Source organism: Vulpes vulpes, chromosome 3 (genome assembly GCF_048418805.1).
Source record: "Vulpes vulpes isolate BD-2025 chromosome 3, VulVul3, whole genome shotgun sequence".
In the NCBI taxonomy this organism is placed as follows: domain Eukaryota; kingdom Metazoa; phylum Chordata; class Mammalia; order Carnivora; family Canidae; genus Vulpes; species Vulpes vulpes.
In genome coordinates, this window is record NC_132782.1 from 112,470,011 (window position 1) to 112,491,343 (window position 21,333).

Genomic DNA, 21,333 nt, shown 5'->3' on the forward strand with positions numbered 1-21,333 from the left:
GCGCCTTACAACATGGTTTCCTGGCCATCACGAAGACTTCGAGGTGATTTTTCTTTCCTATAGACGAAGAGATGGAAATCAGTCCTTTGCCCGTAGCTAGAAATCAGCCGACCCTAGGCTCAAAGCCTGTCCGGGAGAGTCTGGAATGCACCCTTCTGCCTTCCATGGTGCTCCCTCGCTCAGTGATAGCTTGAGGCGGAGGGGGCCCGGCAGGGGTCGACCTCCTTCCTCTCCATTCTCAGCACTGTTCACAAGAATGGGTCACATTTGCAGATGGGTGGCTTTGTGGGGAGGCGGCACCCTGGGGGCTGTGGCTGCCGTGTGACCCCAAGGGGGTGGTCATGGGGCCTCTGCCAGTAGCGCCTGTGCCAGCCTGAGTCGCAGGCTGTTGGTCCTCGGCTCCTGGTGTGCCTGTCCTTGGATTTGTGGGCCTAAGTGGTGCCTAAAACGGTACTTGACGAACATGCTTGAGATAGTCTAATTGTTCCAGAATGATTGCAGAAATTCTACTTTTAAGGGAAGTCGGTGCCGTCACATAGAGTAGCCACCAGCTACACGTGTGCCTGTTGGAATTTAAGTTCCTTGGGCACACCAGCCCCAGTTCAAGTGCTCGGTAGCCAAGTGCAATCCGCGGCCACCATATTGGGCCACATAGAACACTTCTGTCACCACGGACGGCGTCACAGCAATGAATATGTGCATTTTGTTTCATTTTTAATCTTAGGAACTTTGATAAACATAAGTTATAAAAATTAAGTGCCTCCTGAAACGGTATCAAACCTGAATTTGGCATGTACCATTTCCTCACGAAGCTTCACGTCTAGGAGACATCAGAAGACACATTTAGGAGCCCTTGCCCCCAACTCTGGGGGGTCAGTCCTTTCTGTGCCCTGCCCGCTCAGACACCTGCGCCCCCCCCCGCCCCCCCGGAGTGTGGCCCGCAGCAGGCCTGCAGCCGATAGGCTGGCTTGTGGCCTCTGAGTCAAATACAGACCCAGTCTGCACGTTGCCCCGCTGGGGCTCTTCGTGAGAAATCACTTACCCTGATCATCTTGAGGATTAAAGGTGATCTCCACCTGTGCTAGAGGAGCGGACACAGGCAGTCACAAACATCCGTTCTCCCTGGGGAAGGGGCCGCCCTCCCTCTGACCAGCCTTTGCCACCGCAGGCCTTTCTGGATGCGCTGCAGAACCAGGCGGAGGCCAGCAGCAAGATCATCGGCCAGTTTGGAGTGGGTTTCTACTCTGCTTTCATGGTGGCTGACAGAGTGGAAGTGTATTCCCGCTCAGCGGCCCCGGGCAGCCCTGGTTATCAGTGGCTCTCCAACGGGTGAGTGAGAGCGGGCCTCGTGTCCCACACGGGGAGCACCCCGGGGCCACCATGGCCACGCGAACCTGATGTGCGCTTTGGGAGTCAGCTGAAGTGTTCCTCTTTGCTTGGAAAGTTCGAGTGTCCCGAAGGCCCTCCTGGGATTTTCTGTGGAGCCTGAACCTCACGCTGTGGGGAGCCTCCAGGTGGCCCGTGCCGTCTGTCCCTGCGGTGTGTGCTCTGGAGTGTGGCCCGTGCCAGGCGGGGCTTCTTTGTGAATGGCTGACCTTAGGGTGGGCGGTCACCAGGCGGCAGCCTCACTGGACTGTTCTGTGGGAGTTCAGTGCTGATTCCTTCCCATCTGGGACTTCCTGGGTTTGGCTCATGGGTCTGGCTGCGCTGCCCCGACAGTTGCCTCTTAAAGGTGCTTGTTCTGCAGCCTGCGTGGGGGTCATGTCTCACAGGCTCGTTAGGAGGCATTCGGGAGGCTCTCGAGCCTGTATTTGAGGAGAATGGTACCTTGGCCAAACGGAAGCACGTACTTAACAGTGGGTCCCAAACCTTCATCTCCAAATCCTTTCCTGATGGAGTCTCCCCTCTTACGTGGAGGTCCGGGGGTGCACACGAGCGGCCCTGCTGGACGGATCCCAGCCTGGCTCCCTCGGTCAGAACTGTGCTTTCTGTTTAATGCAGAGAAGGGGGTGTTCACAGGAAATGAGCCAGGGTTTGACGAGGCACCTTCTGGGGGCACATCCCCCTCTGGTACTTTGGAAAGAGTGTCCCTGCCGGGCCTCCACCAGAGGTCCAGAAACAGGGGAGAGGGGGCTAGCTCGGGTTAGAGGCGTCCTCCACACATCTGCTCCCCTGCCCAGTGTCTCATGGCATTGAGGCCACCTCGGGTGACCCGAGAGCCCGTGATAGGGAGACCCCACCCGCTATGCGGTGGCCGTGCTCCCTGATGGAGACACAGTGGCTGGGGGCTCAGCAGGGCTCAGAAATGGTAGCACTCAGGCTTGTCTTTGGTGTTGGTTTGGGCCCCGCCTGCCACAGTCCCAGGAGGAGTGACCAGACGGGCGGTGTGGGAGCCATCGGCTTCGCTGTGTGTCACTCTCCCTTTCCTACCTCCTAGCTCTGGGGTGTTTGAAATTGCTGAAGCCTCAGGAGTGAGAACTGGGACCAAAATCATCATCCACCTCAAGTCAGACAGCAGGGAGTTTGCCAGCGAGGCCCGGGTTCGAGGTGAGGGGGAGCCGAGGCCGCTGGGGGTGTCAGTGCCGGGGCTTAGGGCGCTTCTCAGCTTGGTCGCCTGGGCCTACTGGCCCGGTCAGGCATTGTTCTGCCTTCCGCCCTCGTCCCTGCACGCGGTGCTCCTGCTGTTGTACCTCCACCGCCCCCCCCCCCCCCATGAGGTGCCTCCTACCTGGACTGAACCCCGCTTCCCCAAAACCAGAGCGGGGGCTTCCACATGGTGCTCTTCTCATGGTGTCTGACTGAATGCTGAGTGCTTCCAGGGTTCACCATTAACCCATGAAACCATATTTGTGCCCCCAAGAAGGTGGCCTCTTGGTGACCTGGGCCTCGAGAGAACTGGTTCTCGTGGGGGTTGTGGTCACTCTGTAGGTAGGACAGTGTCCCTGCCGTGGCCTGGCTTCCCACACGTGAAACAGCTGGCATGGGGTCGTCCCAGCGTGCTCTATCAGCCCTGCAGCTACTTTTGTATCTTGAAGCTTCCTGTAATCATTGTTGGTGTGGGTTTTTTTTGTTTTGTTTTGTTTTGTTTTGTCTTTTCAAGATGTAGTGACAAAATACAGTAACTTCGTCAGCTTCCCCTTGTACCTTAACGGAAGGCGCATCAACACCTTGCAGGTGAGACCCTCAGATGGGTGTGGGGACCAGGTGGTGGCCAGAGATGGGGCTGGGTGGCGTGGTCACAGCCCTGGCATGGGCCATCCCGTCCATGTGCACCATGTGCAGTTCAGTGGTCCTCGGTGTGTTCACGGGGTCAGGCCACCATCCCCACAGTATGTTCTAGAACATTCTCTCCCCCAAAAGGGGGACTGCATTAGCAGTCACTCCCCATCTCCTCCCATAGCCCTTGACCCTTCACGTCAGTGGAATCAAACATTGGCCTGTGTCTAGCTTCTCACCATAGTGGTTCTGGGGTCATCCATGTTGGAGCCAGTGTCAGCCCTCTGTTCCTTTTTACAGCTGAGTCACATCCCACGGCTAGACCGTGTTTCTTCATCTGTTCACTTGTTGATGTATTTGTGATGTTGTACAGGCAGGTGCAGATCCTCTGTGCTCATGTTCCCTGGCGTTCTGCACTGTGGAGGGGACCCTTGTTCTAGAGCCTCTTGTGTCTTTGTGGGACACCCTCCTTCCCACGTTGGAGTGGGTGGGGCTGGAGATGGAGACAAGGACTTGCACCTGGGCCCACCACCCTGGTCTGTCTCACAGGGCCGGTCCTTGGGTCATCCTGGGGCCACAGGCTCCAGCAGCCCGGCTCTGCACAGTTGTTGGGAGGACGTGTCTCACTGTGTCCCCACATGTTTCCGCTTCTAGGCTGTCTGGATGATGGACCCCAAGGATGTGGGCGAGTGGCAGCACGAGGAGTTCTACCGCTATGTGGCTCAGGCCCACGACAAGCCCCGCTACACCCTGCACTACAGGACGGATGCACCTCTCAACATCCGTAGCATCTTCTATGTGCCAGAAATGGTGAGGCTTGGCAGGTGCAGGGCGGGGGCTCCCTGGGTGCAGGGTGGGGGCTCCCTGGGGCGGGAGCCTTGCCCCATGGCTGCAGCGTTTCCCAGCATTGGGAAATGAACGTTCAGCGTTGCCCTGAACGGTGACAGGTGAGCACAGACATCACAAAAATTAATTCAGTAGCCTTAGAGTCAAAGCAAAGTCCATGCCAGTGGGTAGGTGAGCACAGGGTTTTAAAGTTGGTGGAGGGCTTCATGTACCGTCTTGGAGTAGAACAGATATGTCTGGCCGTGTGGACCCCTGTGGAGACCCTCAGAGCGGCATGAGGGTGGCCTTTGCATGCGGACACACCACTGAGCTATGAGCTCCACGGGGCTCCGATGAGTTGGTGGGTGCTCCGTACTTGTGCTCGGCCCCTGAGACCCCCGGCTCGTAGGAGTGTGGCGAACACTGACGAATTCTGTGACAGAGAAACCTGCTCTGGGTTTGAAAGAGGTTCCTGGCTTCTTTTGACTGCCGCCCTCACAGTGCCTCATGGCCTGTTTTGGAAAGCACCGTGAAGCCCTCACTACTGAGTTCTGCAGACCAGCAGTGCCGGCGTGTCCTGGCACTTGTTAGGATTGCAGAATCCGGGGATCCCTGGGTGACTCAGCGGTTTGGCGCCTCCCTTTGGCCCAGGGCGCGATCCTGGAGTCCCGGGATCGAGTCCCACGTCGGGCTCCTGGCATGGAGCCTGCTTCTCCTTCCTTCTCACTCTCTCTCTCTCTCTCTCTCTCTCTCTCTCTCATAAATAAATAAATAAATCTTAAAAAAAAAAAAAAAAGGATTGCAGAATCCCAGCATCCCCAAGAGCCCCTGAATCAGAGTCTTCATTTCAGCAGATTCCAGTGTGATGTGCATGGGGGCCACAGGTTTAGAGCAGGGTTTGGGGGCAGTTGTGACTAGTTTGGGCTTCTCGGGCCACGCACATCCTGGAGCCCTGCTGCTGTAGCGTGGAAGTCCATAAACTGCAGATGAGCCTGGCTGTGTGCTAGGAGACTTCATTAGACCCTACAGTTTGGAATTCACGTATTTTTTACATATCATGAAATAGTCCTTTGTTTTCTTTCTCAACTATTTAAAAGTTGACAAGCCGTGGGACGCCCCAGAGGCTCAGTTGATTAAGCGTCCGACTCTTGGCTCAGGGTGGTGGGATCGAGCTCCATGTCAGGTTTTGCACTCAACAGAGAATCTGCTTGAGATTCTCTGTCTCCATCTCCCTCTCTTTTTCTCCTCTCCTATAAATAATTTTTTAAAAGAGATAAATAAAAATAAAAGTGAATAAGCCGTTCAGCGCCTGCACCAGCCAGGTGATGGGCTGGATTTGGCCTGTGGGCTATTTATTACTTGGTGGCCTTTGGCCCCTAGTGGGTTTGGCTCTGTTCACAGGGACGTGCAAGCTGTTAATGTCCTGCAGGGGGAATGGGTTGGGGGGGCTTCAGCAGCCCAGGGAAAGCCCACACCCTGCTCCCCCTGCCGAGAGCGTGTAGGGCTCCTCCCTGGGCTTAGAGCTTCTCTCTTCCTCTGGCACAGGCTCCGTGGGAAGGGGTGGTCCTCAGAGCTCCCTGACGCTGCTCTTTCCTTGCCCCCAGAAACCATCCATGTTTGATGTGAGCCGGGAGTTGGGCTCCAGCATCGCGCTGTACAGCCGCAAGGTCCTCATCCAGACCAAGGCCACCGACATCCTGCCCAAGTGGCTGCGCTTCATTCGAGGTACAGCACTGATGTCTGTGCTCTGCCCTGTGGGCCGAAGCCCTCAGCCCTGGGACTGCATGGCTCCGTGTGAGGCCAGGGGTGCTGACTCCAGGAGAAGGTGCTCGCTCGTCTGCCGTGGGTGCGGGGTCGGGGTGAGCGGCTGCAGCTGCTTGCTGGGCAAGCTGGCCGGGCTCAGAGCCCCGCATGAAGCTGCTCAGTGCCACCCAGGGAGCTTCCTACCTCTAGCCGCCTCGTCTGGGTGCAGGGCCAGACGACAGGACTTGCTTAAATTGAATTCTTTTTAAGTGTTTAACTGTTTTTTTTTTTTTTTTTAATTTTTTTTTTTATTTATGGTAGTCACAGAGAGAGAGAGAGAGGCAGAGACACAGGCAGAGGGAGAAGCAGGCTCCAAGCACCGGGAGCCGGATGAGAGAGAGAGAGAGAGAGAGAGAGAGAGGCAGAGACACAGGCAGAGGGAGAAGCAGGCTCCAAGCACCGGGAGCCGGATGTGGGATTCGATCCCGGTTTTCCAGGATCGCGCCCTGGGCCAAAGGCAGGCGCCAAACCGCTGCGCCACCCAGGGATCCCGTGTTTAACTGTTTTATGTGAGTTTCAGGTTTATGTATGAATTGTCTTCAAGTTAAGTGAGATTATAGCTTTAAAAAGTATTCAGCGCTGGGCAGCCTGGGTGGCTCAGCAGTTTAGTGCTGCCTTCAGCTCGGGGCGTGGTCCTGGAGACCCAGGATCTAGTCCCACGTCAGGCTCCCTGCATGGGGCCTGCTTCTCCCTCTGCCTCTCTTTCTCTCTGTTTCTCGCTCTTTCTCTCTCTGTGTGTCTCTCATGAATAAATTACAAAAAAAAAAAAGTATTCACCTAAGCCTCCATATCACCTTAGCCTACAAAGTGCGGGGGTGTCCACCATATATTCGTGATTCTGAACATAAAATCCAGGGAGTGGTTTCAGAGTGTCAGACCGAGGCTGGAATCAGCAGCTGTCCCTTGTCACAGTTCCTTGGCCTCGACAGCGTTTCTTCTGATCATGTTGCTGTGACCTGGGCTGTGTGCACGAGCTCTGGGGCATCAGCAGCACCTGGAGTGCCAGGTGGTGTTGCCCCACGGGACCTCCCCACTGTGTCCTCACCAGTTTGCTGTCACCCACGCATGGTCTAACTTGGTGTTGGGCAGGGAGGAAGAAGAGGCCTGGTGGGGGAGGTGGGGGCGTGTGCAGTGAGGCTGGGAAGAGCCACGGGTGCTGCGAGGGTCCTGACGGCCCTGTCTCACTCAGGCGTGGTGGACAGCGAGGACATCCCCCTGAACCTCAGCCGGGAGCTCCTGCAGGAGAGCGCACTGATCAGGTGAGCCGCGGAGAAGGGACCAGCGGCGCCTGCAGGAGGCGAGGGCCTGGGGAGCCTGAAGGGGTGGAGAGGGGGGTGAGGCTGCGGCAGGACCCTACCTGGGAGGCCGTGTGCGGGGAGACTCGGGCGTGCTGGCGCAGAGGTGGAGGAGGCAAAGGACGATGACCCCAGGAGGGATCTGACCTTGGTCCTGAGGTCACTGGTGGCGTGAAGGTGGCCCTCCTTTGGAAAGGTCACTTGGGAATCCCTACGGGCTGAAGTGGCTGCATTGCTCAGCCCCTGCCCAATTGCCAAGTCCCGGCGCCCACCGAGGGCTGAGCGCAGCCTGTCCCGCACAGCCCGTGTGGTCGTTGGAAGGGGCGTCACTAGATCCCCGCGTCGTGGTTGCACAAGCAGGTGCAGACAGGTGGTGCCAGCCAGTGAGCATGCCCGAGCTTGGCCTGTGCCGCCGTGCAGGAGCAGCCCCGTGACTGCCGCCTGGCACGTGGGGCCTGACCTGTGACTTGGCCCGTTCCCAGGATGTTCGCCAGACGCTTGACTAAGGGGGCATCTCCCAGTCCTCTCTGTATCGAGTCAGTCTTTCCCCTTGTAATTAATGCGTCACACGGCGGGGAGCCGGGGGGGTGCAGCTGTGTGAACAGCATGTTGCTTCATCAAACTTAGGATTTTATTTGAGAGCGCGCGCGCACAAGCAGGGAGAGCAGTAGAGGCGTAGGGAGAAGCAGGCTCCTCGCTGACCAGGGAGCTTGACACGGGGCTCGATCCCAGGACCCTGAGGTCATGACCTGAGCCGACGGCAGAGGCTTCACCGGCCGAGCCCCCCGGGCGTCCCGTTTCATTACACTTCCAGTGTGTTCGTTGTAGTATGGGTTCATCTATTAATACCAAACATTTCCCATTTTATTCATGGATTCTAATCTGTTACTGTCGTTTTGTACCTGATCCCCCCACGGCCTCCAGTTGAGCCAGCAGGAGAGGCCCCCCCAGACGGGCCCCTGTGCCCTTTGGCGCGCTCCCGCCTTGTCCTGAGCAGCCTCGCTTTGGGTGTACGACGCTCCAGGCTCCCTTGTTTTGCCTCCGACCTGTCCTGACCCTGGCACCACTCACTCCGTGAACGTGCTCTGCCTCCTCAGACTGGAGCGCGATGCTGGGAAGCCGAGGTCTGGGCCCCGAGGACACTGTGGCCTTTTTGTGGCCCTTCTCCCAGACCCTGTTAGGAGTGAGGATGTAGGAGGGGTGTCTGCTGATGTGTGTGCATCTACGTCAGTACCTGTTTTTGTGTTCTCCGAGGTCTGGTTACCACTCAGCACCCCCAGGGCGTCCTGGTTGCCCCCTCTGTGCGTGCTCCCTTTGACAGTGTGCCATGCGCCTCATCCTTACCCTGCTGAGCTTTGGTAGTCCCCGCCGTGGAATCCATTCACCGTGGCCACTGCCCTCCCCTTGTGCCGATGCCCCCGGCACCTCCTGGACTCTGACGCCACGCAGTAGGCTGGACACTCCCCTTAGGGGTCCTTGGCTCTGACTCTCCCTCCAAACCAGGCTGCGTGGTCACCCTCCTGGGGCTCAGTGTCCCCCGTAGCCTCTCTGGCTGAGGGACTGAGGCATTTGGGATAGGAGCAGGGCAGGGTGCTTAGGTGAACAGGAGACCTGCGCTGCACTATTATAGAAACACATGGGAATTTTGCTTTTTTAAGAGAAAGGTAAGATATTAGGAAGAAATTAAGAATACACTTAATTCCAATAATGAAGCTGCTCACACTTTTATGCAATAAACACCTTGATCCCCCAAAAGTCCAAGTTTTGCAAAACTGTGCCCATTGCGAACACGGGGTCAGCCCCAGCTATAGCGCACGCTGGTGTTGACTGCTGATCCCCACAGAGCCCGCAGTGCAGCCAGGTGGAGGGGCAGTCTGGGCACCCGCCGCACGCACCCCTCGGCTTAGCCGTGTCGAGACTTCTGTCCGCAAGGGCCGTTACCCAACGTGGTGGTTGATGGCCAGGTAGCTTTTTCCGCTCCTGCAACCTGATTTTCCTCATTCAGCGTGGGGGCTGTTGTAACATCCCTGCTCTGTGTGTCCCTGTCCAAAGCCGGGGCCTGTGTCCCCGAGTGTGATCTGCCTTGGAACTGCCCCTCTCCCCCTGCTGCCCGTGGAGGCACGGCCTCCGTTCCAAGCCCGTCTCATTAAAATGGCATGTCATTTTCGCTTTTTTTAATTAGTGGGAATTAATGTTTTTCATACTCTTCTGACCTTTCGTATTTCACAGAAGTTGCTTGTGATAAATGCATTTCTCTTCTGTAGGAAACTCCGGGACCTTCTACAGCAGAGGCTAATAAAATTCTTCATTGACCAGAGTAAAAAAGACGCCAAAAAATATGCCAAGTTTTTTGAAGATTACGGCTTGTTCATGAGGGAGGGCATTGTGACCACTGCTGAGCAGGAGGTCAAGGTGGGTCTGGAGGGTCTGGGTTTTAGGGCTTTTGGGCTGCTACGGGCTGTGGAGGAATCTCGTAGGGGCCAGAAACCTGGGCTTCCCAGGACGTGACTGGCACAGCTGGACACTGCGCAGGGGTCAGGAAACACAGCATCTGTTCCAGGCCTCTCAGACGCAGCAGGCCTGGTGCCGCTTCCCAGAGCGTCCTGACCATGGCCTGCAGCGCCGAGCTCTTCCTCGCCTGGTGTAGAAGGCAGTAGGTGCGCAGGTCTCCTCCCTCTGGCATTCAGGGCGCTCTGGAGATGATGGAAGGCGGGGGACAGGGCAACGTGCCTCGCTCTTGGGGAGGGCAGGGCAGGTGCACTTGTGTGCAGTCAGGACGTGTTCACCGTGTGATGGGTGAAAATTCTGTGTGCTGTTCCTGGGGCGGGAGTTCAGTTCAATTACTTTAAAATGATAGGATCATCTCAAACATTTTTTGGCCAGTTTTAAATTGTCATGTAATTCACATACCATAAAGTTCACTCTTTTAAAGTGAACAGCTCAGTGGTCCTTCATAGGGATTCACAAGTTGTACTAGTATGACCGTCCTGTTCCAGAACATTCTCATCCCCCTAGAAAGACACCTGTGCCCAGTAACCTGGGATTGGGACTTCATTTTCTGCACCAGAAGAGCAGTGAGAAAGGACGTCAACGAGTGTCTGGGGCTCCCCAGGGGGTTCAGACCGAGGGCCCTGGCCCGGGGCCTTCCTTGCTGCTGGCTGGTCCCAGACTCCTGGTGTGCAGGCCTGTCTCAGTTTCCACGTGCTGTCAGTTCCGTGTTTCTAGCCGACAGCAGCAAGGTGGCGATGTGTCCCCATCGTGCCGTTTCATCAGGACATCTCTGGACAGGCTCTGGTCTTTTCTGCGTCCCCCTCTCCCTGCACATGTGCTGGCTGAGGAGAAGTCCGTGGTGTGGGGACGAGGTGCAGTTTGTCTCAAGTCACACCTGGGCTGGTGGCATGAGCCACCCAGGCCCCAGCTTGTTGCTTGTTGGTCCTTGGCAGGCAGCTCCCACAGTGAGAGGCTAGGACACCAGCAGGCAGGTTGGCTTCAGCCGACAGGACCCCCCTTCAGTGTCATTTGTACCCCACCGACCAGGGCTAGTCGCTGTTGTGGGGATGTGACCTCCACACCACGTCCTTGTGCCCGAGAGGCAGGGTCAGTGACTAGGAATGCACAGAGGACGCTGGGTCTGGGGAAGTCCCTGCCACAGACCATGCCCACTCCTAGGACAGGACCAGAAAGTCCTCTCCGCAGGGCCCTGGACCACCTGCGGTGAAAGTTCTCTCCACGGTCCCCGAACTCCTGATACGGTCCCCGAACTTCTGATACGTGACCTGCCGGATACCCGCAGGGTTCCCCCCGCCGGAGCCTGAGCACCATCCCTGGGCCTGGAAGCCAGGGGTGAGGCCGGCCAGACCCCTTCCTCCCCCTCCCTGTGGCCCAGGCCTCCCATAACCATCAGTCTGTGAGGGCGGTTGGGGGCCTTTGAGAGCGAGGATGCGGAACGAGGGTGAGCTGGCCTTCGCCTGCAGGAGGACATCGCGAGGCTGCTGCGGTACGAATCCTCGGCGCTGCCCGCCGGGCAGCTGACCAGCCTCCCCGACTACGCCAGCCGCATGCAGGCTGGCACCCGCACCATCTACTACCTGTGCGCCCCCAGCCGGCACCTGGCCGAGCATTCGCCCTACTACGAGGCCATGAAGCAGAAAAACACGGAGGTGGGTGAGCCACGGGCTGGGGCCAGGGTGGGACAATCGGTGTCTGAAGCCCTGAAGGAGGCTCTCTGCTTAGTGGACAGTGGCAGAGAGGGCCTGGGACACGGGAGAGCCAGGCAGCGGGAGGGAACGTGCAGGTGCCCAGAGCCCCGGCCGAGCTGCCGGCAGCTTGTGTCTGGGAGGTGACACAGGGTTTCTGTAGGGTCACTGTTCCTCCTGCTGTGACATACCAGGGCCCCCGGGACCGTCTGGTAAAGCCTTTTACCTGTGGGGGTCTCCGCCGTGGCCTTTGCGGACGTGGGACGCAGCCCGCACCTCAGCGCCCCTCTCCCCCGTCATGGGCCAACATCTCCAGGCCCGATGCCAACATTCTGGGGCCCTCGCAGGTTCTCTTCTGCTATGAGCAGTTTGATGAGCTGACCCTGCTCCACCTCCGTGAGTTTGACAAGAAGAAGCTGATCTCTGTGGAGACGGACATCGTTGTCGATCACTACAAGGAGGAGAAGTTGGAGGATGGATCCCCAGGTCAGCCTCCCTTCTGTCTGGGCCCGGGGGCGCGGGGAGGCCGCGGCGGGCCTGGGGGGCTGTTGGCTGCAGGGCCTCTACTGCCCTGCGTGGTGGCTTTATCTGGGGTCTCTCTTGCCCGTTCGTGTCTGGGATCCCAACCTGCACAAAATCAGCAGTTGGGAACATCTTCCATCTTGATCCCGGGGCCTCTCCAGTGCTCCCTCCGGCTTCCTGACGGTATTAGAGATCGTCTTTTTAAAGGCTTCACTAAATCACATGGGTCTCAGGCCACCCGAAGTGGGCTCCACACCCAACGCCGGCCTTGAGGTCATGACCCTGAGAGCACGAGTTGCATGTTCTACTGGCTTCGCCAGCTGGGTGCCCCCAAAGATGTCCTTTTCCAGGGGCAATTTTATCTGCTTACTTTTAGGTGATCGTTTTGGGGAAGCCTCTGTCTGTGCTGGGGGCCGGCAGGGTTGGAGGGAGCCTCCTTACCCAGTGCTGGGCCGTTAGCGTTTCAGGCCCCCGTGGGTCCCGTGGGGTCATTAGCAGCGCAGAGCTCACTGCCTACTGCTGTCCCGTAGCTGGTGACCGCCTGTCAGAGCAGGAGACAGAAGACCTGATGGCTTGGATGAGAAATGTGCTGGGGTCACGTGTCACCAACGTGAAGGTGAGGCCTGGAGATGGGCCACCACCCGCCACCATGGCCCCCATGGCCGCGCAGCCACCGGCTGAGTGGCCAGCCTCAATGGGCTTTCTCCCAGCGGCAGGTGAAGCCCCCCTAAAGTGGGGACCGGCACGTTGCTGCCGCTCCTCCGTGTGCGCATGCAGGCAGCAGGGTTGTGACCACTTGGCAGGAGGAGGTGTCCCAGCTGGCATACGGGCAGGTGGGAGCCATGGGCGGGGGGGGCGGTGACAGCACCGCCTGCAGGAAGGAGGCTCAGGCCCCTGGGATGGGCGGGCTTGTGGACTCCCATAGGTGACTGGGCAAGATGGACCGGGGTGGCAACTGAGGTGTTAGATGCCGCTGGCTGCAGAGATAGAGGAGGGGCCTGTCCGGGTGGTTGCAGGAGCGCGTGTGGCAGCTGTTGGGCCCCATTCTCGGTGCCGCAAGGGAGGGGCGTCCCTGCAGACCTGCATTCTCTGTAGCCTGGGGCCCCCGCCTTCCGCTCCTCCCTCACCTGCTCCCTGGCCTTGCTTGTAGGTGACTCTTCGCCTGGACACACACCCCGCCATGATCACCGTGCTGGAGATGGGGGCCGCGCGGCACTTCCTGCGCATGCAGCAGCTGGCCAAGACGCAGGAGGAGCGCGCCCAGCTCCTGCAGCCCACGCTGGAGATCAACCCCAGGTGGGCGGTTGGCCCCTCGGGCCCAGGGCAGGGGCGCGCGTGCATCTCATTTGCCTGGTTGTGCTGGACGGTTATGTGCGCTGCCTGTCTGTGACACACAAAAAGGTGTGAGGGCTTGTGTGCCGTTGGGTGAACATAAAGACGACACTCAGGCGATCAGACTACGTTCAGTTGTGACGCTCCCTGCACGTGAGGTCCTAGGACACCCCTGACTGGCTGCGGGATGCCCCGGGGACTCGGTGGAGCCTGTCCCTCTCCTCCATGGCCCCTTAGCCCTCCCTGTAGACAGTCCTCGCCGTGCTGACCGTCTGCCCAGGGAAAGCTCAGTGTGGCCTGTTTGAATTTTTCTGTAACGAGTCCCCTCGTGTGCTTTTGAAGTGCTTGTTCACCCCGCGCCGATGGTGGCCGCGTCAGGCCCATGGCAGGGTAGCAGGCAGGAGTCTGCCTCAGCGCCATGGTTTAGTCTGTCGTGGCGGATTTGTGAGTTATTCCCGTTCGGGGGCTGCTGGGAACGGCTGCTCAGAACACTTGTCCCATCTGGTTCCCGCAGGTGTTTCCTTGAGGTTCACCTGCCCAGGTGCCCTCTGCGGGGGGAGACGTGTGCTTTTTTTAAGGTCTGTGCAAGGAATATTTTTAAAGATTTTTACTTGAGAGTGAGCACAAGCAGAGGGGAGGGGCCGAGGGAGGGGAGAGCAGACTCCCCACTGAGCAGCCCCCCCCCCCCATGACCTGCACACAGGCAGACGCTTCACCCAGGGCCCCCCAGGTGCCCCTGTGGAAGTCTTCATCACCACATTTGTGAAGTATTCTAACATTTCTTTCTAAAAGCTTTAAAAAGTCTGGCTTTTCCGGCTGGTTTTAGTCTGTCCCTAATGGGTGTGGGGTAGGGGAGCAGTTGCTCTTGTCCCGTCCTTGCTGATCCGCCATGATGTCTCCGTCCCCGAGCAGGTGGCCCTGCACGTGGAGCTCTGTCTTCCCCACAAGGCTGTGTTCAGTGAGTTGCCCTGTAGTTCCCTTCAAGGGGTCTTCCCTCCTTGTGGGTCTGCACCGGCACAAGGTCGACTGATGGGTTCCCACCACACACCTGTGCATGCACGCTGTTGGGCTTTTGATGGAGATTATACTGGTTCCCACGTCAATTTTGCTTTTTCTTTTTTTAAAGATTTTATCCATTTATTCATGAGAGACATAGGCAGAGGGACAAGCAGGCTCCATGCAGGGAACCCGATATGTGGGACTCCATCCCAGGTCTCCAGGATCACGCCCTAAGCTGAAGATGGCGCTATCATTTTTGAATAATTTATTCATGAGACACAGAGACATAGGTAGAGCGAGAAGCAGGCTCCCTGCGGGGAGCCCGAAGCAGGACTCGATCCCAGAACCCTGGGATCATGCCCTGAGCCAAAGGCAGACCCTCAACCACTGAGTCACCTGGGCGTCCTGTCACTTTTTTTTTTTTTTTTTGAAGGTTTGGTAGAGTGAGAGTGAGCAGCAGACTCTCTGCTGAGCAGAGGCCATTTTGAATGAATTGGCTTTAAGATTTTATTTATTCACGAGAAAGAGGTAGGCAAAGACACAGGCAGAGAGAGAAGCAGGCTCCATGCGGGGAGCCCGATGTGGGACTCGATCCCTGGAATCCGGGGTCATGCAGGTGCTAAACCCCTGAGCCGGATGAGTTGGCATTTTTATGTCAATTCTTTCATCCATGAACATGCCAGATCTGTCCATTTGTTTAGGTCTTATATAATCTTTTCGTGGCTGTAGAGTTCTTGTACATTTATTGTTTGATGTACTTTATATATTGGATATTTTGAAATGTCATTTTCTAACTTGCTGTTGTATGTGAAGACTGTTGGTTGAGGGAGATTTTGTATATAGTAGTGATCTTTTTAGGATTTATTTTAGCATCTTAAGCAAGACCCTGCACTGAGCTTGGAACGTGATATGGGGCCCGATCCCAGGACCTCGAGACCGTAACCTGAGCCAAAACCAAGTGTCAGATGCTTAACCCAGTGCACCACCCAGGTGCCTTTACCATAATTTTTAAATCAAACTATGTCAGGTTACCCAAAACGTTAGAAAATAGCAAAAACAAATCCCTAGACTTGTCCCCTACCACAGTTACCACAGTCCATATTGTGGGTTTTCTTCTGGACCTTGGTCTTACATTGTTCTATGCTTTTTTTTTGCCCCAGGAAATATTTTTCTCATGTTGGTTCATAAGCATAACTTTTGTTTAGACCACTGACTGGGGGATCCCTGGGTGGCGCAGCGGTTTAGTGCCTGCCTTTGGCCCAGGGCGCGATCCTGGAGACCTGGGATCGAGTCCCATGTCAGGCTCCCGGTGCATGGAGCCTGCTTCTGCCTATGTCTCTGCCTCTCTCTCTCTGTGTGTGACTATCATAAATAAATAAAAATTAAAAAAAAAAAAAGACCGCTGACTGGGACAAGGTTCCTTTCCGTCCCATGAGCCAAATGACGAGATGTGAAGGCAGTGGGTGAGACTGGACTTGGGCCGGCACCGCTCAGGTGGCCTGTGGGGGTGGGGGCTTGTTCTGTGAGGTAGCGGCGTGGTGTGCTCGTTCTTGTTGCCAAAGACTATTTCTAAATTTTAGTTGCTTGTAAAATTGGTTCTGTGTTCTTCTGGCTCGGAATTCTCTGGGACATAAACTGTGTGGCCCACGTCAGGTCTGTCCTCCCAGAGCTGGCATGCGTGCGTGTGCGAGCAGACTCCGGCGGCCTGCCGAGGAGTGTATGTGTGTGAGGGAGGGAGTTGCATGTCCCAGAGCAACGTCCCTGCCCAGGTTGACAGACTCCCGCTGTCCTGTGTGGCAGCTGACACGCACCTCTCCAAAGCCCGCGGTTGGCCCAACTTCTCCATTACGGCCATTCCCCTTAAAACGTTGTGATTTCGACATAAGTTTCCTACAAACAAGGTCGGACGGCATATCCGTGGTGTTTCTCCTGTGGGGTAGGCAGACGGCGCAGAGTTCCCCCGCTCTCCCCTCGACCTCTTTGTATCTTGCTTCAAAAGTCCTGTGAAGTTAAGAAACGTTTCCTCCGTGTCCTCTGTTGCTCCTGTGGTGTCGGCTTTTCAGTTTTTCGGGCCAGTGGCCCAATTACTGGAGCTTTAAAATCTGCTCCGACACCGGGAGAGCTCTTCCAGCTGTTCTTCCGTGATTATAACTTATTTAAAGATTTTATTTACTCACTAGGGACACAAGCAGGCTCCCCATGGGAGCCCGATGCGGGACTCGATCCGGGCCCCGGAATCACACCTGAGCCCAAGGCGCCCCTTCCTCGGTAGGGTGCGTGTTAACTCTGGTACTTACCTCTTAATCATCCTGGTTTTCTCTGTGTAGCATCTAAACTTGGCATGTGCCTTGTCTCTCTACGCTGGGTGGTCCGGGTGACCCTGACCCCGCAGAGAAGTCCTGAGAACATAGAGGCCTGGCGCGGGGTTAACTTCTGGTGTTTTCTGTGCTGCAGACACATACTGATCAAGAAGCTCAGTGCGCTGCGGGACAGTGAGCCTGAACTGGCCCAGCTACTGGCTGATCAGGTGAGTGTCCTGCAGCGCCTGCTAAGCTGCCTTTTCTCCAAAAGGTCTCGAGAGAGCACGCACCGCAGGGGAGGGTAGAAGGGGGGAGCAGGGGGCCCAGCCAGGCCGGGACCCCAGGACCCTGACCTGACGCTTCACGACTGAGGCCCCCTCGAACCCTGTTGGGAAGGGAACCACGCCCCCTCTTCTCCCCATTGGGCCTCTCCGCTGACGAGGTGAGCCCTGCCTTTCAGATCTACACGAACGCCATGATCGCCGCGGGGCTGGTCGACGACCCCCGCCCAATGGTGGGCCACCTCAACCACCTGCTCGCCAAGGCCCTGGAGCGCCACTGAGGGGCAGCGGCCCGAAGGCCCCAGGTCTCCCTGCGAAGGTGACCGGAGAGGCAGCCTGAGATGCGCCAGGGCGAGAAAGGAGGACTCAATGCCACCAGTGACAACTCCCCCTTTGAGCTTTATTTACTTAAATTAAAGGCATTTGTCAATCTCCATGTTAAACTTTTGTCTGGCCCGAGAAGGTACGGAGAGCATGCCCTTGCCACACCCCCACCCTGTGCTCACACTGGAAGTGGAGGTGACCAGTCTCCGTCCCTCCTTCCACAAACTCGAGTTGCCGTGACAGTTCGGGGGACCACGGGGAGAGGGTGCTCAGGAAAACCTCATCCACGATGCTTGACTGTGCAGACAGGGAAGCTCTAGGGGGCGCCAGCCCCACTCCACTCAGGCCCTCTTGAGCGTCACCTCCACGGGGTAGTGGTCACTGATGGCCTGGGCCTGTGGGAGGGAGGACAGGGACACATCCACACAGTACTTGCTGACTGCCCCCCCACCTGCACCCCGAGAGGGAGGGACACCCACCAGCTGGCTGCTGAGGCCGTAGGCCACCTGGAAGTTGAAGGGGGCGGCTGATTCAGGCACAACGGCGTGCTGGAGCTGACTTCCTGCCACCACGATCCTGCCATACGAGAAGATCCCGTCGGGCTAAAGGTCACCCTGAGCAGCCGCCTCGCTGGCTCTGCAGTGCCGTGGAGCCCATTGGGGCCTGGTGGGCCAGGGACGCACCACCAACTACAGCTCAGGGTGGGGACAGACTCAGGTTTTGGGAAGCTGGACACCGAGTGGAGGCTGCTCCCGGAGGCCACCGCCTACCTGTCATAGGCACAGCGCGTGGATGTGGACGTGGTGTCCGCGGTGTCGGGAATTAGCCACTGGAAGGCCGGGTTTGTGCGCAGGCGGATAGAGGACCACTGGGAGGTGGCCACGTAGCTGCAGCCGGCGTTGAAGTCGCCTATGAGCACGATGTCCTGCCAGGACACAGTGGCCAGTTGGTCTGGGCCCGCAGCACGTGCCTCCGGGGCCCCGGGGCGCAAACTCACCTCCAGGTCCCACTTGTGCCGGACATCCAGGTAGACGTCATAGAGCGCGTCTATCTCCGCCACTGCGTCCAGCGGGGCCGCATGCAAGGGCACGACAGCGAACTCCTTGACCTCTGTGGAGACGGTGCTGCTGAGCCCCAGGATCAGGGACACGAGGCAGTCCCGAGGGGCATTTTCCTGAGTGACCTCAGTGGGAGACCAGAGCACAGGGGGTGGGGGTGGGTCGGGGGGACCAGGGCTTTCCAAGGGCCCCAGGAAGGGCTGCGTACCCGTGAGCGGGGAGTGGAACCTGACAATGGCGGGCTCGCGGCTGAAGGTGTCATTCCCACAGGGCTCGCAGCCGTCGTCGTACTGGTAGCTGTCCAGCACGGACACGCGGTCAGGTCTGCGGGAGGCCAGGGGGTCAGCCCGGGGCCCGTGGGGGGCCCATGTGCTCGGGCCTCGGGTTCCTCCCCACCCACCGCATGGACCCTCAGGGCGCGTCTCCCGGCACTGGGCCCTTACCTGAACAGAAAGAGGTAGCGTTCCTTGTAGCTGCTGCGGCCCAGCGGCTCACTGACCACATAATGGTAGGCGTTGGGGTCGTCCCTGGGTCAAGAAGACAAAAGTCCCTGTCAGGGACCCACAGGAGCCTCCCATCTACATCAAGCGGTGCACCATGCCCTGGGCCTCCCTCCCCATGACCCCTGCTGTCACGCACTGATTGAGTGTGTCCAGTAGCTTCCCTACAGCTGTCAGGTGGCTGTCTCTGACCTCCTGGACTACGGCAACGTCGTAGCGACTCAGGATCTGCAGACAGGGCCACGGTGGTGCTGAGCCGGGTGGACACCGGGGGTGGTGGCCCTGTTTGCTGCTGGTCCCCACAGCGCCTGAGCTGCTGCTGCTCCCTGGGGCACCTTCACCTCGTTGTCTGGCCCAAGGCTCTTCTCTGGGGCTGCTGCCAGCCACGGACAGCATGCCAGGGACAGCAGCACCCCCGTCGGTGGCCGCTGCCCTCTCTTCCCAGCACCTGTTTGAGCCATCGCCACAGCCACCCCTGGGGTTCCCTGGGGACGGGCTGGCCTGGACTTGCCTGCACAATGTACTTGGAGAGAGTGGCATTGGACATCTTGGTCTCCCCAAAGGTCCGGATGTTGAAGGCTGCCATTCTCAGGGTTAGGGCCCCCTGCAGGAGGCCGGCCAGGGCGAGCAGCGCCCCCATCAGCCTGGCGCCCCTCATCCTGGAACAGGAGGGACACTCACAGGCAAGGCTGGGACTAGGAGCTGGTGTTCCCACACCGTCCAACAGGTGCAGCTGCCGGAGCCCATGGCTGAGCAGGCCCGACGAGCCTCCGAGCTCCACCCCACCCCACCCCCGTGGCCAGGGAGCCCAGGGAGCCGCGGAGCCAAGTCGCAGACCCTGGGGTCTCCTGACTCCTGCACCCTCCGGAGGACACCCCCCGGGGCTGGGACACCAACTCACCACCCTCCCCTGAGGGGCACCAGGCCCCGAAGGTGGCAGCGACTTTCCCCGGAGCCACGTGTCGCCCTGCCTTCAGGCCACCAGATGCTCACCTGAAGGTCAGCTTCTCCGAGGACGGGGGAGGACGGGGATTCGGATGAGAATCGGGAACTGCTATATCCTCTGATCAGTAACAACACTCGCCTTTTGCTGCTTTGAGAAAAAATAGTCTACAAAGGGAAGGGAGTTAACGTGGTGAGAGACCCACGCAGAGCGTGAGAGACCCACGCAGAGCGGCAGCTGAGTCCCAGCACAGGGAACATTCACTTCCCCCTGGAGTTTTAAAGGTTTAGGCAGCCGTGACCTTTCCCAGGGCATCACCTGGGGGGACGGAGAACAATGGTGCTGCCTGTGTGGCTTTCCCACGGGCGTGGAAGGCTGGCCACCCGTATTTCAACAGGTAAAAAAGATCACCTGATAATATTTGCATTTGGTTTTAAAAAGTCTAATGAAAGGGCCAAGGGTGCCCATGTCCTTCACACATGCTGCTCTCCCAGGGATGGGGTGGGGGTGGTGGCTCTCAGGCTAGAGGTGACCTTGGAGCCGGGTCAGAGCCAGCCAAACCCTGGGTGGCCCCACCACTGCTTCTGGGGGGGGCCCGCCAGGCCATGGGCCCCAGGGGAGGCGGGAGGCGGGGCTCCCTCGGGTGCCAACAAGGCAGCACAGAGCCTTGGGGTGAGGAGGCATGTATTCCAGGCGGAGGGGACACTGGGTGGCTGGGTCACAGGGACACCTCCAAGCAGCTGAGGCCCGGAGTCCAGTCATTTGTTTTGGGATCCCTGACCCATTTGTGTTTGTTTTCTGTGTTGAGACAAGTCCGCAAACAGCTGGTGGCTCACGTTGATGGAAATGCATCCTCTCCCAGCCAGAGGGGCCAGAGAGCACAGTCTGCGTAGCTGTCCGGGGGGTGCGCTCCAGCGGAGACACCGGGGAAGGTCCCTGCATCTCCAGCTCCCGGGGGCCCCAGACCCGCTGGGCTCGAGGCCACGGCCCCCCACTGTCACTTCTCTCTGCCCCTTACAAGATTCCTGGGGCCATCAGGACCTTCTCCTCGTCTCGGGATCCTTGACTTGATGGCAGCTGCAGTTTGGGGTTTTTTTGCTTTGTTTTGGCCACCGAAGTTAGCAGTCACAGGTTCCAGGGACTAGCACACGGATCTGAGAGCCGCCCAACCCCTGGAGGGGACTCCACGTGTGGGGGAGGGGACACACGGGTCTCCGGATGTAAGGGCGCGAGCAAGGGTACAGGACAGGAGCCCAGTGGCCTCGAGGCAGCCGTCATGGGAGCACAGATGAAAAACCAGTCAGAAGGTAAACCAGGAGCCCAGTAGCCCAGGTAATGGGAACCTGCTGACAGACGGCGCTGTGGGGTGCTGTGGCCATAGTTCCCGCATCCCTCCCATGCAGGCAGGTGGCCTGGCCCCCAGGCTGCGGGACTCCCAGCGTTGCCCTTAGAGACGTTTGCCTGCAGCTTCCCCCGTTTTCAATCTGAGGTTTCAGTCGCAACAAAATCCAGATCCCGACCAGCGAGCGAGGCCTCAGGTGTGCTCCCCGCGCTCCTCCCGGAGCCGCACATGCTTGGCGTGGCCAGGGAGCCCGGACCCAGCGGAGGGAGGCCCTCGGGGCCCAGGTGAGGCCCACACCGCGGGGGGCCTGCCCTCCCCCCTGCCAAACACTGAGCCCAGTGCCCTGCGGAGCTCCAGCCACGGAGTCTGCCCTCCGGGCCAGGCCCGCGTCATGGCC

At 58.3% G+C, this 21,333-nt stretch overlaps 2 protein-coding genes across 7 annotated transcripts in view; one reads left to right on the plus strand and one right to left on the minus strand.

Annotated features, from left to right (window-relative positions):
• The window catches only part of TRAP1 (TNF receptor associated protein 1), a 52,436-nt gene extending 35,224 nt beyond the window's left edge, over window positions 1-17,212 (plus strand). For 5 of the 6 annotated variants that reach the window (XM_026003002.2, XM_072751382.1, XM_072751381.1 and 2 more), the window contains 13 exons: window positions 1,169-1,329; window positions 2,438-2,547; window positions 3,101-3,174; window positions 3,871-4,026; window positions 5,646-5,766; window positions 7,034-7,103; window positions 9,404-9,551; window positions 11,114-11,299; window positions 11,683-11,821; window positions 12,388-12,473; window positions 13,008-13,153; window positions 16,643-16,715; window positions 16,949-17,212. In XM_026003002.2, the coding sequence (XP_025858787.1) occupies window positions 1,169-1,329; window positions 2,438-2,547; window positions 3,101-3,174; window positions 3,871-4,026; window positions 5,646-5,766; window positions 7,034-7,103; window positions 9,404-9,551; window positions 11,114-11,299; window positions 11,683-11,821; window positions 12,388-12,473; window positions 13,008-13,153; window positions 16,643-16,715; window positions 16,949-17,050 (1,572 nt within the window). In that variant the 3' untranslated portion in view covers window positions 17,051-17,212. The remainder of the gene's footprint in view (window positions 1-1,168; window positions 1,330-2,437; window positions 2,548-3,100; window positions 3,175-3,870; window positions 4,027-5,645; window positions 5,767-7,033; window positions 7,104-9,403; window positions 9,552-11,113; window positions 11,300-11,682; window positions 11,822-12,387; window positions 12,474-13,007; window positions 13,154-16,642; window positions 16,716-16,948) is intronic. The other variant, XM_072751379.1, reaches the window with a different exon arrangement.
• DNASE1 (deoxyribonuclease 1) lies at window positions 17,149-19,952 on the minus strand. The gene is made up of 10 exons (XM_072751446.1): window positions 19,913-19,952; window positions 19,645-19,761; window positions 19,163-19,310; window positions 18,791-18,879; window positions 18,595-18,678; window positions 18,360-18,475; window positions 18,091-18,203; window positions 17,864-18,018; window positions 17,573-17,669; window positions 17,149-17,488 (listed from the first exon to the last, which is right to left on the minus strand). The coding sequence occupies exons 3-10, from the start codon at window positions 19,307-19,309 to the stop codon at window positions 17,435-17,437; spliced, it is 855 nt and encodes a 284-aa protein (XP_072607547.1). The 5' UTR covers window position 19,310; window positions 19,645-19,761; window positions 19,913-19,952; the 3' UTR covers window positions 17,149-17,434.
• Between the last annotated feature and the right edge of the window lie 1,381 nt (window positions 19,953-21,333).

What these genes read in the sequence shown, in the direction of transcription:
- DNASE1 (XM_072751446.1), bottom strand. Translation starts at nt 19,309, where the DNA reads ATGAGGGGCGCCAGGCTGATGGGGGCGCTGCTCGCCCTGGCCGGCCTC. An exon ending in CGCTACCTCTTTCTGTTCAG is followed by an intron (nt 18,476 to 18,594) that starts GTAAGGGCCCAG and finishes GGCCTCCCGCAG; the next exon opens with ACCTGACCGCGTGTCCGTGC. An exon ending in GGCACAAGTGGGACCTGGAG is followed by an intron (nt 18,019 to 18,090) that starts GTGAGTTTGCGC and finishes GTGTCCTGGCAG; the next exon opens with GACATCGTGCTCATAGGCGA.